Raw genomic sequence first — 19681 nt, forward strand, 5'->3', positions numbered from 1 at the left:
ATTTTTGGTATTTTTTATGTAGATTTTATTAATTTCATTTCATTTTTAATTCTTTTAGTACATCAAGTTAAACTAAATTAAAATGAAAAAATATTTCTGTTATTGTTATTTTATAGTTATTTTATTATTTTTTTCAGTTAACATTTATTTATTTTAAATAATGATATATATATATATATATATATATATATATATATATATATATATATATATATATATATATATATATATAATTTTAGTTAAAGTTTTGGTCATTTTTTTGTTTTTAATGTCTATATCATTTTTTATTAATTTTTAGTTATTTTAGTGCATCAAATTAAACTAAATTAAAATAGCAAAATGTTGCCGAAAAATAACTAGCTGGAATAAAATATTTTTGTTACATTTTATGTTATTTCAGTTAATTTTATTTTAAATAATGCATTTTTAATATAGAATTTCAGTTACATTTTAGTAATTAAAATCAACTAAACTAAAATGACAAAATATTTCTGTAAAATAATTATTTTTTATATTTTATTTAATTTTTTCAGTTAACTTTTTTATTTTAAATAATGATTTTTTTTAATAATAATAGTTAAACTTTTGGTAAATTTCTTTTTTTGTTTTTTATTCAGTGAGTCTAAATAATCTTTATTAATTTTTATTTCATTTTTAGTTATTTTAGTTCATCGATATACTAAAATAAAATGGCAAAATGTTGCAGAAAAATAACTAGCTGAAATAAAATTTTATTTATAATATATTATATTTTATATATATATATATATATATATATATATATTATATATATATATATATATATATATATATATATATATATAGTTTAAGTCTCAGTAAACTGTAATAACGCTGCACATGACACAGTCTGAGGGAAATCCTGAGATGTTTACAAACAAATGCTGTTCCAGCGACGTTATTGATCTGTTAATCAACATAATTAATCCTACCCTATTGATTGGAGGTTTTCATTGCTGCTATTGAGTTAATCTAGTGTGTGTGTGTGTGTGTGTGTGTGTGTATGATGAGGCACATGTCTGGACATGGACACTATCTCTTCTGCAGTTGTAATTCATTGAAATGACGGCCATGTTTGTGATGGGATGTTAATTTGGAGCGAAACGGACTGAAGGAGCCGGGATGAGGAGGACAGATAAAGAGCAGCGAGGCGTGTGTCGTCTTATGAAACACTCCTCACTGAGATCAGACACGGCTTTATTTTTATAGACAGCCGTGAGGAAAAAAAAGAAAAAGACAAACAAACTCAGCCTGGAGCAGAAGCAGTCCTTCTCCAACATATCATTTACTCCGTGTGCTTGAGCGTTTAAATAATGCTTGTTCTTCAGGATGTTGTTCTGTGTAAATCTCATCACATCCACTGTATTATCCGAATTATTATTATTTTACTACTATTGTATTATTACTTTGAGAAGTACATTCTATTGTAAAATAGTACTATATTTCTGGAATTATATTTTGGCGGAGCTGTGAGTTTGCGAAGAACAAGCACATATATATATATATATATATATATATATATATATACACGTGTCAATCATATATCACGTGACAACGGAGATGGAATGTTAGTTCCCCCAAAAGGAGTTCCTAGAACTAAAATCGTTCCTAGTTCCTGCGGTACGAACACCAGGTACTTCAACCAATAGTTCTACGAACTATGAAAATTTCCTCCAGTTCCTTTATAGTAACAAATGAAGTTCCTCTTTCTGATCTATAGGTGTGAACGGCTTAGATTGAGCAGATCTGTCATGTTGTTCTGCTTTCTTCAGCTTGAGCAGATGAAACATGACTCAATGTCAGAGATCCAGTGGGAATCAGTGGCTAATGGATGCTGTTTATGCCTCTATTGATGTGAATATATATGTTTGGATTAGGATGCATTTTGGGGCTGCATGTTTGAAATCAATGTTTTGCAAATCTTTTGCACCATATTTAGTTCACGTCACACTGAATCGATCTTAACTTTGCTCGCTTGTGCCTGTTTTTAGTCTGTTTATAAGAATCAAAATGTTAAAGTGGACCATAATGCCCCTTTCACAAGATGTCTCTGGTGTCTCCAGAATGTGTGTGTGAAGTTTCAGCTCAAAATACCCCACAGATCATTTATTATAGCTTGTCAAATTTGCCCCTATTTGGGTGTGAGCAAAAACACGCTGTTTTTGTGTGTGTCCCTTTAAATGCAAATGACCTCCGCTTTCCAGAAGAGGGCGGAGCTTTAACAGCTCAACAACAACAAAGCTGGAGAATCTCACGCAGCCAAAATGACGAAAGTGTTCAGCCTTACATTGTTCAAACCGGAGTCGACACTGATGGAGAGACTCAGGAAGAAGTTACAACTTTTAGACGTTTCTGAATGGTTAGTGGATAAATTGATGTAGTTGCTGTGGAGTTGATTCAACTCATCCACTAGCATGTGCCGTCATGTTCATCTTTTGTGTTGAATTGAACCTCGTTTGTGAAGCAGTCCGGCGTAAAATGACGCCATGTCAACAACACTCTACTGCAACAACTCTTCCTCTTCTCTAAAGCAGCACAACATGGCCCCGCCCCCTTTGTTGAGTGTTCTCGGGGGCGGGGTTTATGCAAATCTTAGGTTTGTGATGTCACTATGCTCATTGAAGTTCCTACCAGCCGTTTAAAAAGCGATTTCTGTAAAAGAAAATATCTCATTTTGCATTGAACTTTGAGCGTCATAACTTTGCAGATGTTTTTTATGATCAAACGGCATCATTTCACACTAACTAAAGTTAAAAAAGTCAAATCATAATCAAGGACCCCTTGATTATATTTATATATACACTGCCCTCCAAAAGTGTGGAAACACCCCTGGCAAAGTGTGGTTTTGGTTGATATCAGCATAAATCCTCATCATTTTTTGGTGCAAATACATTAAAGTAACTTGACATTATCATTGAAGACCAGCAATAATAATTTTCATTTTGATTACATAATAATGGCAATATATTCATGTCAAAGTCAGACACGCCCCTTTGCCAGCTGTGATGCTGGTTACTGGTTTAAACTTGGCCCAGGTTTGTAAAAGATGTTTGGGTCAGCACACCTTAATAGCTTCAACAATTGATTGCCAATTAAGTTTAGAATACAATGAACCAATCAGAACCCAGTTTAGGTCAGATAGCTGCTAATGCTGGATATTTTGATGAATTGAATATTTAAGTTTTTTCTATGTATAAACTGTTTATGTAATAAAATATGTTTTTGTAGTTTGTGTTGTCCCTTATCAGTGCAAAATTATCACAAATTAAAAAGGATTCATGCCAATATTGTCCAAAACCCCACTTTTCTAGGGCGTTTCCAAACTTTTGGAGGGCAGCATATATATATATATATATATATATATATATATATATATATATATATATATATATATATATATATATCAAAATGTTTTTTGGCCAATTGTGCAGCCCTACAAACAATCACAGCAAACTAGGAGCTCTTATAAAAATTGCAATTTACAGTAATTTTTTAAGTTAATTTTTATCAGATGGCTGAGCTTCTGTCACGAACGGCGGTCAGTTAAATGACTAGTCAGTTCTGGTTAAACAAGTTGAGCAGAAATAGATGGAGGAGAAAGAGGAAGTTGAGCTTTTTTTTAAACTTTTCTGTCGCATCTGTGGTTTATTGTACCTCATCGTGACACGGATGATCCGAACACACATGCAGGAAGAACTGAAGTCATATTAATATTGAATAAACCTGTTCTTAAATATCTCTCAGCCATCAACCACAACATGCTTTTTTGTTTCCGGTAAATTCTAACACACAGGTGCAATCCGTGTTCATGTGCATTTAAACACGTTTCGATTGTTAATTAGTTTCGGGTCTGATCCGGATCCAGAACACAGATTGTTTCTGTGGCTCGTGTCTCGTCTGATAGATCCGTCTCCATCTGTCTAGCGCTTCGCAGATGAACTTCCTCCCACCCGCCATGAGAGTTTACTAACAAACACTCGCGGTGAGAGTCTGCTGACAGTGTGTGTGTGTGTGTGTCTCAGAGCAGCGCTCATTAGGTCACTCGCTGCTCGTTCTCATCTCACTGTCTTTGTACCAGAACTCCACATTAACATTCCTTGGCACTCTAGAACATTCCGTGGAAAACACTGCAGCCGCTGCCCGCCTTCCTTCTGACTGCGGTTGCATTCACTGTGCATGCAGAGAAGCTCATGTTTAACATACCTGCTGAAAATTCAGCTCATGAATAATTAGCTACAATTATGCATGTTTAGTGTGAGTAAAACTCATCGCCATGTTAAGGATGCACCGATATGAAAATATTGGCCGATGCCGATAACCGATAATTCTTTATATTTGAAGAGTTTGCTATTGCTATAACTCCATTTGATTAACCCTCAGGGGTCTGAGGATTTTTGGGGCCCTGACATTTGTGTTTTTTTCAGTTGTTCATAAACATATTAATGACAAAAGTGTCATTACACTGTATTCAGCACAAACTAGGCTACAATAATATGTGAGGAACATGTATGTACATGTTTGTGTTTTTGAAGGAATAACGTTTATGCGTGGTTATTGAAAAAACAAAAAACTTAATGCACTGAAATAGGGCCAAAAAATATATATTAAAACTGTGTTCACAAGGATTCTGGGTATTGGAGGTTGTAGACTAGAGTTTTTGCTTCAGAATGAAGTAAAAATTATCCTTCCTACTCCTTCATATAAAACAATAGAGAGATTTAAATTTTCTAAGACACTTTTGGTCAAGAAACACGGTATGCATGGAGGCGTGAATCATCATGAATAATGAGGTGATTCACACCTGAGAAGACAAAAGAATTGAATAATAATGACCTGAAATGACTTGCATATTAATGAGGCCTTTCAGTCAGGTAGGCTGTGAAAAAACCCTCTGTGATCATGCTGATAACAGGATTAAAGTCCACTCAGGACAAAAAAAACATGATTTTTGTGATCTCATGCATGCACGTATTATTGCACATGATATGAAGAAAATTGTGTATAGGCCTATGTTAAATTACACTACCAGTCAAAAGATTGAACACATTGCCATTATAATGTTTTTAAAAGAAGTCTCAAGTCTCTAACCAAATAATGGTTTTCTATTTTAATATACTTTAAAATATAATGTATTTCTGTGATGCAACGCGTCTGAACATTCCTACCTCTAGGGCATTTCATATAGGCTACTATATTTGTTATATTATAGAGCCTAAATGTTGATGTGCAGTTGACAAACTAAACATCATTAAAAAGATCTAAGACTCAAGCTTCACATTTTGACTCTTAAAATCTTATATTGACCATAATGTCTTAATATGCTTAAAAGCATACACATTTGGAGAAATATTGATGGATTCTCATATGTTTATATCAATTTTCTATACAGAGGAGTAATATTTATTATTCTATATTTATTGTCATCATTATGAGCGCTGGATGCTGTGTTTTTAATTCATACTTGAGCCGGAGGGCGCTCTGCCCCTTTTGTCCACAAATGCCTCAGTAAAAGAAGAGGCATATCATGTGACAATCAAGGAACTAACAGAGGCAAGAGATCGCTAAATATGGCTATTCAAAACACTTTTGAAGACAATAAATACACGATTGAGATGACGAATGCATGTATTGACTGAATTTGCGTCTGAATAGCGCTGGCTCCGTGGGCGTGGCTGGATTAGCAGATAATGAGCTGAATCACGGACTTCTGACATGGCTCTCTTTTCATACAGATTACATAAACACAGAAGGTTTGTTTTCGATTTGACTTACATGATTTAAAACCTGACATTTCAACGTTTCTTTAGACACAAGTCTAATTTTTTTGTGATTAGTATTCACTAAGTTACAGTTCATTTTCTGAGAACTATCAGATTGGAGTTCGTTCAGAGGGAGACGAGAGATCACGCATCATGTTAGTTTTCTTTATTTTACAAAAAGCACAACATTTTCTTTTTGCTCTGAGTGTATACAAATAAAAGAAGATATTCTATAGTTTCAATTGATATATTACTTATGTCTCTATGACAAAAAATGACGGAGTATTTTAAGTCTGTTTTGCTGCAATGTGAAAAAAAACCTGCAAAACGCGCCGGCGCGTTTTCAGACCTCAGAGTGTTAAGGATGCACCGATATGAAAATATTGGCCGATGCCGATAAACGATAATTCTTTATATTTGAAGAGTTTGGTTCCAAAACGCTATAATTCCATTTTGATTAATTTGAGTAAAAATGTGTTTTTTTTTACCAAGAAAGTGGCAAGAGGAAAACCACTATTCTGTTTCAAACTTTCACATAGCATCTTTTGGATATAAAAACATTAAAAATTCAAATCTACATTTTGATTTTAAAAAGTCTATTATAAAAACTGATTATTTTCCCCCTAAAATGCAATAAATCCATGACACATTTTTTTTTTCAAAATGCAATTAATCCATTAATATAAAAGTTATTTTTCATATTGAAAATACACAACAAAGTAAGTTGATTCACATATATATGAGCCTCTGAACTTTGCCAATACTAATTTTATATACATGCATTTGACTAAAAATGCATTCAGTCGTTGCTCCCAAAATGAATTCAACGAGTATCTGGCCCCCAAACTCTTCATATGAAAGCCAATAACTGATATATTGGCAGATAAATCTAAATTCAAATTTGTATATAATTTTTGAGCGCCTGATTACAAAAACAAAAGTCTCACCATTAAAAGTCATGTCCCTATAATGTTCATTATAATATTATGACAGACTTGCGCTGCACACTTAACTGTATTTGCCTTTCTGAAGTGACTCCGATCATATTTCAAATAATTCATAACCATCATGGTGAACAGTTTCACATCTGAAGCGTCTCAGCTGAAGGAAATAGTCACTTATTTATCGGCTTTAATATATCAGCCAAATTTTCTTATCGGGCTGATAACGATAACACATATCGGCCGATACTGATATGGTGGCCGATATATCATGCATCCCTAGTCCTAGTTATACTAGGTGTGTTTTTTCCTGGTAGGATTGGGAATCAAAAATCAATTCTGGAATTGGATACTTAAGGTCAGGAATCGGATGCTTGTTAGCTCGTTTGATTCCTTTTTTTGGTGTTGCACACACATCCAAATCAAGCACACAGAAAGCCGTCTCTCATTCTGTACAGTGCTCTTCCACGTCTTTTTGCACTAAAATGCACAAATATACACAAAAATATGTCAAACTATCCTTGTTTTAAGTGAACGATAAACATTTGAGAAAGAAAACGCATGTGTATCAGTATATTGGATCAGTGCAGCTCTTAAAGTGACAGCAGCCTAATATTCCTGCTGCCGTCTGTATAAAAATGTTAATCAAACAACAAAAGTTCACTCGCTGTTCTTGACTAACTTTTGTAACTATATTTGTATGTTTATTTTATTTATAAAGTGCAGTGTTATTTTACATATGATTACAGTTTCTGTACCTGAAAATCTTAAAACAATCATTTCTTTGTTCATTTGTATTGTTTTGAGTAAGTGTTCTTTAGCCTGTTGATTTTTGTTCATGGTATTCAGCTACAATGGATGTTTTGCAATAAGATTTAGAATAAATGTTGAATGATATATTAGGGTTTTTTGTTTTTACCTTATTGGAATCGAAATTAGGAATTGATAAGCCAAATAAACAGAATCGTTAAAATTTAAACAACACCCAACCCTGTCTGGTGTTCGAGAGTTCTTCTGTCTCTGTGATCTTCTGTCTGTGGATGTGGCTTGGGTTCCTTCTTTATTGTGCATCTGTAGGATTTTTCAGCTGTTTTATTGTCCAGCAGGTGAAAATCATATGCATTGAATTCCTGTTAAGCTGAGGATGCAGTGTGTGTGTGTGTGTGTGTGTGTGTGTGTGAGTGTGTGTGTGTTTGTACATTGCAGCAGGTAATAAGACCTGACAAGGTTTCAAAAGGCACTTTACTTTGTTTTTATGTTTATATCGCTATTCCTTCAGCCTATTAATTGCAGCAGATCTGTGTGTGTGTGTGAGTGTGTGAGAGAGAGAGAGAGAGAGAGTGTGTGTGTGTGTGTGAGTGTGTGTACATTAGATGAGCTTGTAGTTTAGTAAGCAAAAACCACTCACTGCCTATTCAGCAACACTATATACACTCATACATCCTCATCCCAGCCTCCTCTGTGTGTGTGTGTGTGTGTGTGTGTGTGTATGTGAGTGTGGGCATGTGTACATACGTGTGTGTGTGTGTGTGTGTGTGTGTGTGTGTGTGTGCATGTTTGTATGTTCGTGTGTGTGTGTGTGTGATCAGGGATGTGGATTTTGGGAGTGGGATTAAATGTTTGGGATTCTTCAGTAATTGCTCGTTTAGGCTCCACCAGAGATCACATGATAACGTCTCGTTATGATGGCAGCAGTGATTCCCATGTGATCATCTGTATCACATTACTGTACTAGAATATTTTGATATCACTTTGGTTCATATTGTTCTATAATATTATGCATTATATATGATAAGTATGATATTTTTATATATATATATATACAGTACAGTCCAAAAGTTTGGAACCACTAAGATTTTTAATGTTTTTAAAAGAAGTTTCGTCTGCTCACCAAGGCTACATTTATTAAATTAAAAATACAGTAAAAAACAGTAATATTGTGAAATATTATTACAATTTAAAATAACTGTTTTCTATTTGAATATATTTCACAAAGTAATTTATTCCTGTGATGCAAAGCTGAATTTTCAGCATCGTTACTCCAGTCTTCAGTGTCACATGATCCTTCAGAAATCATGTATATATATATATATACATATTTAATTTGTATTGGTCTATAACATTATATATGATTAAAAAAGGTTTATATCGGTCTATAATAATATATAATATGCAGAAGTGCCTTGTTTTTGATGAATATTGCATTTCATTTGATTATTTTTGCTTTTGGACACAAATTAAAGATAAGATCATTCTCAAATGAATAACTCTCTCGGTTTATTGCAAGTTGAGTTAAAAAAATCAAACTAATTTGATAATGCAGATTAATTCTGAACTGCATTATATATGATTGGATGAGCTGCGTTTGAACCTGATGCACATTAGCTCAGATCTGTGAACTCTTCCTCATCTTGACTCGTTTCTCACTCTGTGTTACTCCACGTTTCTTCATTTTCTCACATGCATCATGTTATTTAAGTCTTTCATTAACGCTTATTATTTAATAAATATTTGATAATGGCAGCTGTTGTAAATATGGCACTCGCAGTGATCTGATGGGCTGGTTTGATCAGTGATTCCCTCTGGAGGATGATGGTCACTCTGTAGTGCACTAGATCTTCATGTTCTAGTGCTCCAGTGCAGCCGCTGTCGTTCTCTGTGATGTGAGAGGACTGAACGTCTCTCAGTCTCTCGTCTGCTCTGAGACGCTTTTACCGTTTGAAGATCTCAACATGCCCATAGAGAGGAGTAAACCGGCACATTTTACAGCTTTTAACACGCTTCATGAATTTAAAATGAAGCTCCAGAAGCACACGGCTCGCTGCAGATGCGTGTGATGGAGGGAAGCTCTTAGAAAGAGAATGTTTATTCCTTTAATCCATTTATTTACAGTTTCAGAGGCGTTTGATGCTGTTTGGAAAGATGACTGGAGTGTGTAGTTTGTACAAGTAGTTAGAAGAGGGTCATTACAGAAAGTTATTTAGACTCTTGTGAAAACAAACCAAACGCTGTTTACAGTCGCTAAGATGCGAATTTAGAATTGGAAAATTGGATGAAACACTTGCAAATAAAGAATTTAGAATTTAGAACTTTGAAATTATTTATTTACATTTTTATGGCTTATTTAATTATTAGCCTTTGCAGTTTTATTTTTTGCATTTTATTTAAGTACAAATATAAAATTAAAATAAAAAATAATTTAAAAATGCACATTTATTATTTTTTTCAGTGGCTTTGCATAGGTTGTATTTTTTACATTAAATGTGCAAACTGAAATAAAATAAAATATAAAAAACTTATTTTTATTTCAGCTAACATTTCTCATTTTCACTTAGTTTAAATCACTAAAACTGACAAAAATTCATAAAAACTATATGGATATATTTTTAAAAAAAGAGAGAGAGAAGATAAACAAAAATGACAAAAACACAAGAAAATTACTAAAACTTTAAATAAATTTAAAATAAAAACAAAGTACAAAAATAAATGTTTTTTTAATTAAACAAAATTATTAAAAATGCAATAAAATAAAAACTGAAATAAAATAGAATAGAATTTTTCTTTTTTAATTTCAGCCAACATTTCTCATTTTGACTTAGTTTAAATAACTAAAACTGAAAAAAAAAAATCATAAAAACTATATGGATATTTTTAAAAAAGAGAAGATAAATAAAAATGACAAAAACACAAGAAAATTACTAAAACTTTAAATAAATTTAAAATAAAAACAAAGTACAAAAATAAATGTTTTTTTAATTAAACAAAATTATTAAAAATGCAATAAAATAAAAACTGAAATAAAATAGAATAGAATTTTTCTTTTTTAATTTCAGCCAACATTTCTCATTTTGACTTAGTTTAAATAACTAAAACTGAAAAAAAAAAATCATAAAAACTATATGGATATTTTTAAAAAAGAGAAGATAAATAAAAATGACAAAAACACAAGAAAATTACTAAAACTTTAAATAAATTTAAAATAAAAACAAAGAACAAAATAAATGTTTTTTTTAATTAAACAAAATTATTTAAAAATGCAATAAAATAAAAATTGAAATAAAATAGAATAGAAAAAAATATGTATTTTTTATTTCAGCCAACATTTCTAATTTTGACTTAGTTTAAATAACTAAAACTGACCAAAATGAATAAAAACTATATGGAGATTTTTAAAAAAAGAGAGAGAGAAGATAAATAAAAATTACAAAAACAACAAAATTACTAAAACTTTAAATAAATTTAAAATAAAAACAAATTACAAAAATAAAAAAAATGTAAACAAAATTATTTAAAAATGCGAATTTATTATTTTTTTTCAGTGGCTTTGCATAGGTTGTATTTTTTACATTAAACGTGCAAACTGAAATAAAATAAAATATAAAAAAACATATTTTTATTTCAGCCAACATTTCTCATTTTGACTTCGTTTAAATAATTAAAAGTGACAAAAATGAATAAAAACTATGGATATATATATAAAAAATAAAGTGTTCAAGAGTACAAAATCATCACTTCCTTCTTTCAGTTCAGTAGAAAAGGATCACGTCCAACATATGTGGTGATTTTCTGTTGCAAGCAAATATCAGTAATAAAAATCCGCGTTCGGATGCTGGTGTTTGGGAACACAATCGTGTGAGACGCTTCTTGAGGGGATTAAACTAAGGCATTTCAGAACCACCAAAACCTTTTTGAATTTGAATGAATTTCTGACACTTATTGCTGTGTGTGTGTGTTTCTTATTATCTCGTACCACACATCATGGTTTACATGGTTCTGACGTGAGCAGAAAGATCAGATAGGAGTAAATCCGCTTCTGATTCAGGCCTTTCATCTCACTATCCGCTGCGAGTGACTCACAGCTTTATTAAACGACAAAATATGGCTAATTAACCGTGCCGATTTAGACCCGGCTGCTCTGAAGCTGTCAGATCCCCTCACTGATCGTTATTGATCCATTAATTCATATCAGACGCTGGCGTGATGAGCTTTAATCTGAATATACTGCCACCATCATTATCATCATGTCATTATCATCTGCCTAATGAAGCTCAGTTACTGACTGATCATCAGATTATTCTAACTCTGCTCGTTATCAGACTGACTGCCTGCATATTAATGTCCGAGAATAAATATTCTATTCAACACATTAAATATTAATTTGGCCTGTAGCTATTGAAGCATCCGAGTTATTGAAGTAAACCGTTAATAATAAATTCAAAGTAATAAATGAAAATACAATAAAAGTGCTTTATCACGACATTCAGAAATACAAAATATACTTTTCAAACGTCACTGAATATGAAATAAACCCATTTGGGATTTACAGACGTTTCTGTCAGATTTACTTTAATATTTAAGTAATTTAACGACACATTCACATGTTTGTGGTTTGCTGATATGGGTCACATGACATGCAGGTAAACAAATATAAAATATTTCATCTTTTCAGTAAGTGTTTTATTTTGATTGCTTTTATTTTGAAATTATTTATTTACATTTTTATGGCTTATTTAATTATTATCCGTTGCAGTTTTATTTTTAGAATTTATTTAAGTACAGATTTTTTTTTTTTTTTACATTAAACGTGCAAACTGAATTAAAATAAAATATAAAAAACCCTTTTTATTTCAGCTAACATTTCTCATTTTTACTTAGTTTAAAAAACTAAAACTGACAAAATTTAATAAAAACTATATGGATATATTTTAAAAAAAAGCTAAATAAAATAAATAAAAATGACAAAAACACAACAAAATTACTAAAACTTTAAATTTAAAATAAAAAAAATAGAAAATGCAAAAATAAAAAAATTAATTAAACAAAATTATTTAAAAATGCGTATTTATTATTTTTTTCATTTATTATTTTGTGGCTTTGCATAGGTTGTATTTTTACTTTAAACATGCAAACTGAAATAAAATAAAATAAAAAAAATTATTTTTATTTCAGCTAACATTTCTCATTTTGACTTAGTCATTTAAAAAAACTAAAATAAAACTTAATAAAAACTATATGGATATATTTTAAAAAGAGAGAAGATAAATAATAAAAATGACAAAAACAACAAAATTACAAACATTTTAAATTTAAAATAAAAAAATAGAAAATGCAAAAAAAAAATTAATTAAACAAAATTATTTAAAAATGCGCATTTATTATTTTTTTCATTTATTATTTTGTGGCTTTGCATAGGTTGTATTTTTACTTTAAACATGCAAACTGAAATAAAAGAAAATATTTAAAAAATTATTTTTATTTCAGCTAACATTTCTCATTTTGACTTAGTCATTTAAAAAAACTAAAATAAAACTTAACTATATGGATATATTTTAAAAAAAGAAGATAAATAATAAAAATGACAAAAACACAACAAAATTACTAAAACTAAATAAAAACAAGTACAAAAATACAAATTTAATTAAACAAAATTATTTAAAAATGCAATAAAATGAAATCTATATAAACAAAATGAATTTACAGAAGATAACATAAAAATGACAAAAACACAACAAAATTACTAAAACTTTAACTAAATTTAAAAAAAAATTAAAAAAAACAAAGTATAAAAATAAAAAATATATATTTAAAAATGCACATTTATTATTTTGTGGCTTTGCATAGGTTGCATTTTTACTTTAAACATGCAAACTGAAATAAAATAAAAAAACTTATTTTTATTTCAGCTAACATTTCTCATTTTGACTTAGTCATTTAAAAAAACTAAAATGACAAAACTTAATAAAAACTATATGGATATTTCAAAAAAAGAGAAGATAAATAATAAAAATGACAAAAACACAACAAAATTACTAAAACTTTAACTAAATTTAAAATAAAAAAAACAGAAAGTATAAAAATAAAAAAATATATTTAAAAATGCACATTTCTTATTTTGTGGCTTTGCATAGGTTGTAATTTTTACATTAAACATGCAAAAGTTCTTTGTTTCATTTTCCAGCTGTTTTAACGGGTGTGTACACTTTTTATATCCACTTTATTTAAATGAAATATTAACATAAGTGCCAGTAAACGCTGAAAGTGTAGGTTGTTGGAGAGACGTCATTCATCTGTCTGTTGTGCTGATTAAATGCGGCTGATCAGTGATGTGTTTAGTAAAGACAGAAAATGATTTCAACAGCTTTATTGACTCTCTACACGACAACGAGCAAATAAACTCAGTGTTTGCAGAGATTACTGTAATTATCTCTCTCTGCTGTTCCATCTGGGCTCATATTCACATACGGAGTCTGTATTAGAGTCATTATTGTTGACTAAAACCGGGAAAAAATGCTGTTACTTGAAATGAAATGAACTTTGACTGAAATAAAATAAAATATATTTTATTTCTCATTTACATTTAGATTAACTTGATGTACTAAAATAACAAAAATTTATAAAATCTAAATGGATAAATATTTATTTATTTTTTTTTTAAAAAGGTAAAAACTTTAAATTTTAAAATAAAAAAATTAAAATTATTAATATTAAAAAATAAATAAATAAAAAACTATAACAGAATTGACAGAGCAGTAGTTGCATGTGTGAATTGTGCATGAATGTGCAAGTCATTTCTTGTGCTCATTAAAGCCCACTAGAGGTCCTGACACAAACCCACACGCAGGCGTCCTGGAATCTGCCCGTTCAGAGTGCTGACCCTCATCATCATCATCATCATCATCCGCTGCAGCATCTCCTTGAGCTGATAAGACGAGGGAGGCGGGTGTGGTTCTGCACTTCCTGTCTCTCTGTTTATTGAAGCTGGTTTTATCTTTCTGGAAGCGTCTGCGGCCTCCTCCCTGCGCCGGAATGCAGCCGCCACACCAAGGAAATCTTTCTCCTCGTCTTCTGTGGGCAGAGAATGAACACGAGTGTGTGTGTGTGTGTGTGTGTGTGTGTGTGTGTGTGTGTTAGGAATTAGACTGTAAACACGGCACAGAAAACCGAATGTGAAATTGTGTTTATCTGCGTCGAACATGGTTCAGTCCATCATTTAGAGTCTAAATAATTTTATTATATAGCTTGTGAGAAATGAAACGCATGAACTAATGCGTCTCACAGCCTGAACCCTCTCCGTCTCTCTCTGTCCTTGTTTCCTGTTAAATCAGCTTCTCTTGTCTGTTCGTGTCAAATATAGCCGTCCATTAATAGCAAGTAGTGTGTGTTTGAGAGGCAGATTAAAGGAGCCGAACGCTAGAACTGGGAGAAAAGACCAGAGTGCACTTCACACACACACACACACACACACACACACACACACACACACACACACATAGACACACACACACTCACACACACAACATTATGAGCCATGATGCTTTCAGCAGTGTGATTAGCGCAGTTATTTTCATTAACTAAAAGTAAAATCATAAAAAAATCATTACTTGAAATACAATAAAAGTGACAAAAATGTAAAATTGAAGTGAAAACAAAAACATATTTGTAATATATTAACAAAATAAACATTAAGTGAAAAAATAAAATGTAAAAAATGCACTACATGAGGTTTAAGACACAGACGGTTGTGTGTGATTGATGTGAATATTAATATGAAGGGACATAATTAATGTCTTTATATGTGTGTGTGTGTGTGTGTGTGTGTGTGTGTGTGTGTGTGTGTGTGTGTGTGTGTGTGTGTGTGTGTGTCTCCTCACAGTGCGATATCTACTGAAGAACAATGTGAGTCCTGATCTGTGCAATGAAGACGGTCTGACGGCCCTACACCAGGTGAACACACACACACACACACACACACACACACACACATGATGAGTGTTCATTATCACTGAATAAACCTTTTTACTCTACTTCAGAATAAAGAGATGGATATTTATTTTCAGATCTCACTGAAAATGCTGAAGTTTGTTTCCGCCATGGAATAAAAAATAACAAAGTTAATTACGACTTTTTATGCTATAATTTCCTTTGAATTGTAAGTTTATTTCTCACAGTTCAACCTTTTTAACTCGCAATTGTCAGTTTATATCTAGCAATTGCGGGAAAAAAAAGTACAAATTGTGAATTATACACTTGCAATTCGGACTTTTTTTTGTGCAAGTTTTATATTGTGAGATATAAACTCACAATTCTGACTTTATTTTTGCAATTCCAAGTTTAACTTGCAATTCTGACTTTGTTTATATCTCACAGTTTGGATTTTATAACTCGCAATTGTAATAAAAAATCAGAATTGCAAGGAAAAAAGTCTGACTTTTTTCTCGTAATTGCAATTCTGGCTATTTTTCTTGCAATTCTGTCTTTATTACTCACAATTCAGACTTTTCACTCACAGTTGTCACTTTATATAAGGCAATTGTGAGGAAAAAAAGTCAGAATTGCAAATTATAAACTCACAATTTTGACTTTTTTACTTGCAATTGCAAGTTTTATATTATGAGTTAGAAACTCACAATTCTGACTTTATTTTTGCAATTCCGAGTTTAATTCGCAATTCCGACTTTTTTCTTTGAATTGCGAGTTTATATCTCACAGTTTGGAGTTGGACTTTATAACTCACAATTGTAATAAAAAATCAGAATTGCAAGGGGAAAAGTCAGAATTACAAATTATAAACTCGCAATTCTGACTTTTTTCTCACAATTTGAACTTTATAACTCAAAATTATCACTTTATATCTAGCAATAGCGAGAAAGTCAGAATTACAAGGAAAAAAGTCAGAATTGTGAATTATGTTCTGAATTATGAAATGTTTACAGAATTGTGAATTAACTCACAGTTCTGACTTTTTAAATCACAATTGCGAGTTTTATATTTATGCGAGTTTGGATTTTATAACTCAATTGTAATTTATTTCTCACAGTTTGTCTTTATTTCTCACAGTTTGGACTTTATAACTCACGATTGTCAGTTTATACCCAGCAATTGCGAGGAAAAAAGTCAGAATTGTGAATTATAAACTTGCAATTCTAGACTTTTTTAATCACAATTGCAGGTTTAATATTTTGAGATATAAACTCACAATTCTGACTTTATTTTTGCAATTCCAAGTTTAATTCGTAATTCTGACTTTTTTTTCTTTGAATTGCGAGTTTATATCTCACAGTTTGGACTTCATCATTTGCAGTTGTGATGAAAAGTCAGAATTACGAATTATAAACTCACAATTCTGACTTTTTTCTCGCAATTGCAAGTTTTATATTACGAGATATGAACTCGCAATCTGGACTATTTTTCTTGTCTTTATTTTTCACATTTCAGACTTTATAACTCACAATTGTCAGTTTATATCTAGCAATTGGTGAGAAAAAAAGTCAGAATTGCAAATTATAAACTCACAATTTTGACCTTTTTAATCGCAATTGCAAGTTTTATATTACGAGTTACAAACTCACAATTCTGACTTTATTTTTGCAACTCTGAGTTTAATTCGCAATTCTGACTTTTTTTTCTTTGAATTGTGAGTTTATATCTCACAGTTTTGACTTTATAACTCACAATTGTAATAAAAAATCATAATTACAAGGGAAAAAGTCAGAATTACAAATTATAAACTTCGCAATTCTGACTTTTTTCTGGCAATTCTTTCTTTATTTCTCACAATTTGGACTTAATAACTCAAAATTATCACTTTATATCTAGCAATAGTGAGAAAGTCAGAATTACAAGGAAAAAAGTCAGAATTGCAAATTATAAACTTAAATCTTTTTACTATTTTTCTTGCAATTCTGTCTTTATTTTTCACAATTTCATATCTAGCAATTGCGAGAAATAAAGTCAATTTGTCAAAATTGCAAATTATAAACTCAATTTTGGCTTTTTAAATTGGAATTGCAAGTTTTATATTGTGAGATATAAACTCACAATTCTGACTTTATTTTTGCAATTCCAAGTTTAACTTTCAATTCTGACTTTTTCTCTTTGAATTGCGAGTTTATATCTGACTTTATAACTCACAATTGTTTTTTTGTTTTTTTTATGATTTATTTCTTAATTTTAAATGTTTTACAAACAATAAGTCACAAGAAAGGATGACGTTGACAGAGTTACAATACAGATACCAAAACAAAACAAGGAAAAAAGAAAAGAGAAAAAAAATAGTAACTCAAACAATTGTTATTGCGAGACATAAACTTGCAATTCTGACTTTTTTCCTCTTAGAATTGAGATATGAAGTCCGAATTGTGAGATAAAAAAAATAACAATAACCTTTTTTATGTTTAATTCAGTGGCGTAAACAATCTTCCACAGCATGCAGTGTTGAACTGCGCAGAATCCAGTTGCTGTGCTGCAGCAGAAATGCAGTCCACGTCTCATGATTAATTAGTTCCAGCAGCTGTAATCGGACTCATTATTCATTAGATTAATTGTGCAGCCTGTGCATGTAAATATGTTGATTGTATGTGACTGTTTCCAGTGCTGCAGTGTAAACGAGTCCAGCTGTCTGTGGGTGTTCAGCAGTGATGAAAGACTCTCTTTGTGCTCGTCTGCACCCTCACTTTTCCCTCTTTCAGTGCATTTCTCTCCCAGAATCCCTCACACTCTTCCTCCAGGGTGGATCAACCGGATTAAACGGCAGGCAAACAGACGGTGGTGTGTGTTTGTTTCAGAGCGTTGTGTCTTCACTGGCTCACTGCTAGTAAACAAATCCTCTCTATCTGATTCTGTTGCGTAACGGTTTGATCTGAAGGTATTTTCTGATGCTTATTGCAATAAAAGCTTGAAAGCAAACACACACCAGCGCTCGGTCTGAGCTCCTGTGATCATCTCTCCTTTGTTCGCTGCGTAATTTTTGGGCTTTGAAGTGACGCTGGTCACAGCGGTTTATGTGTAATGCTGGTCTGGTTTTGAATGTGTGTTTGTTGTGTTTGTGAATGCAGAATGTATCTCACACTCCATCTGAGGAAGTTGAGTGTTTGCTGAGTCAAGCATCACTATTTCTAGTGACAAACCCCTGATATATTTACATATTCATCTAAAAGTTGCTCTCATCAGTGTTTGCAGTGTTGGGATGTTCGTTTACATTATATCACTGCAAAGGTATTTCCAACTTTTTACCCATCAGGAAAAAACAAAAAAGAGTTTGCAGTGAGTGTATCACAAAATCAATCAGATTCTCCACACTCCCTTTCAGATTCTTCTCCTTCTTCGATCTTAACTTTGCTGTGCTGTAAGGTTTTGCAGCTTCATTTAAACAATATTTGAATATTGACTCCATAACCTCATGATGATCTTTACAATATCACTCACTTAAAAAAAAAAATATACGTCTAGTTTTCAGAAAGATCATCATCATTAATTTCTAGGCAGCTAAAACAAAACAAACTCACTGAACCGATTCTGCTGGTGTGTGTTGATAACAGAACATTACATCCTGAAACCTACAGGAAAATTCCATCCCCACCCAACACACACACACACACACACCCTCTCTCTGACACACACACACACACATACACATTCTCACTTGTGCACACACACTCTCTCACTTGCACACACTCTCACTCAAACACGCACACACACTCACACACATACTATCGCAAACACACTCATTGACAAACATGCACATGCACACACACTTGCACACATGCACACACAGGCACATGCACTCTCAACACACACACACTCTCATTCACACTCACACACACACACACACACTCACACACACACACAAACACATTCTCACTTGTGCACTCACACACACTCACTTGCACACACTCTCACTCAAACACGCACACACACTCACACACATACTATCGCAAACACACTCATTCACAAACATGCACACACACTCGCACACACATGCACATGCACTCTCAACACACACACACTCGCACACACACTATCGCAAACACACTCATTCACACACATGCATGCACACACACACACTTGCACACACACTATCGCAAACACACTCATTCACACACATGCATGCACACACACACACTCACACTATCGCAAACACACTCATTCACACACATGCATGCACACACACACACTCACACTATC

At 32.0% G+C, this 19681-nt stretch overlaps 1 protein-coding gene across 2 annotated transcripts in view; it reads left to right on the forward strand.

The window, feature by feature from the left end:
* ppp1r16b (protein phosphatase 1, regulatory subunit 16B) overlaps positions 1-19681 on the forward strand; it is a 63669-nt gene that overhangs the window by 30142 nt on the left and 13846 nt on the right. For both annotated transcript variants that reach the window (XM_048198656.1, XM_048198657.1), the window contains exon 3: positions 15372-15442. In XM_048198656.1, the coding sequence (XP_048054613.1) occupies positions 15372-15442 (71 nt within the window). The remainder of the gene's footprint in view (positions 1-15371; positions 15443-19681) is intronic.

This window comes from Megalobrama amblycephala, linkage group LG8 (assembly GCF_018812025.1).
Source record: "Megalobrama amblycephala isolate DHTTF-2021 linkage group LG8, ASM1881202v1, whole genome shotgun sequence".
NCBI lineage: Eukaryota > Metazoa > Chordata > Actinopteri > Cypriniformes > Xenocyprididae > Megalobrama > Megalobrama amblycephala.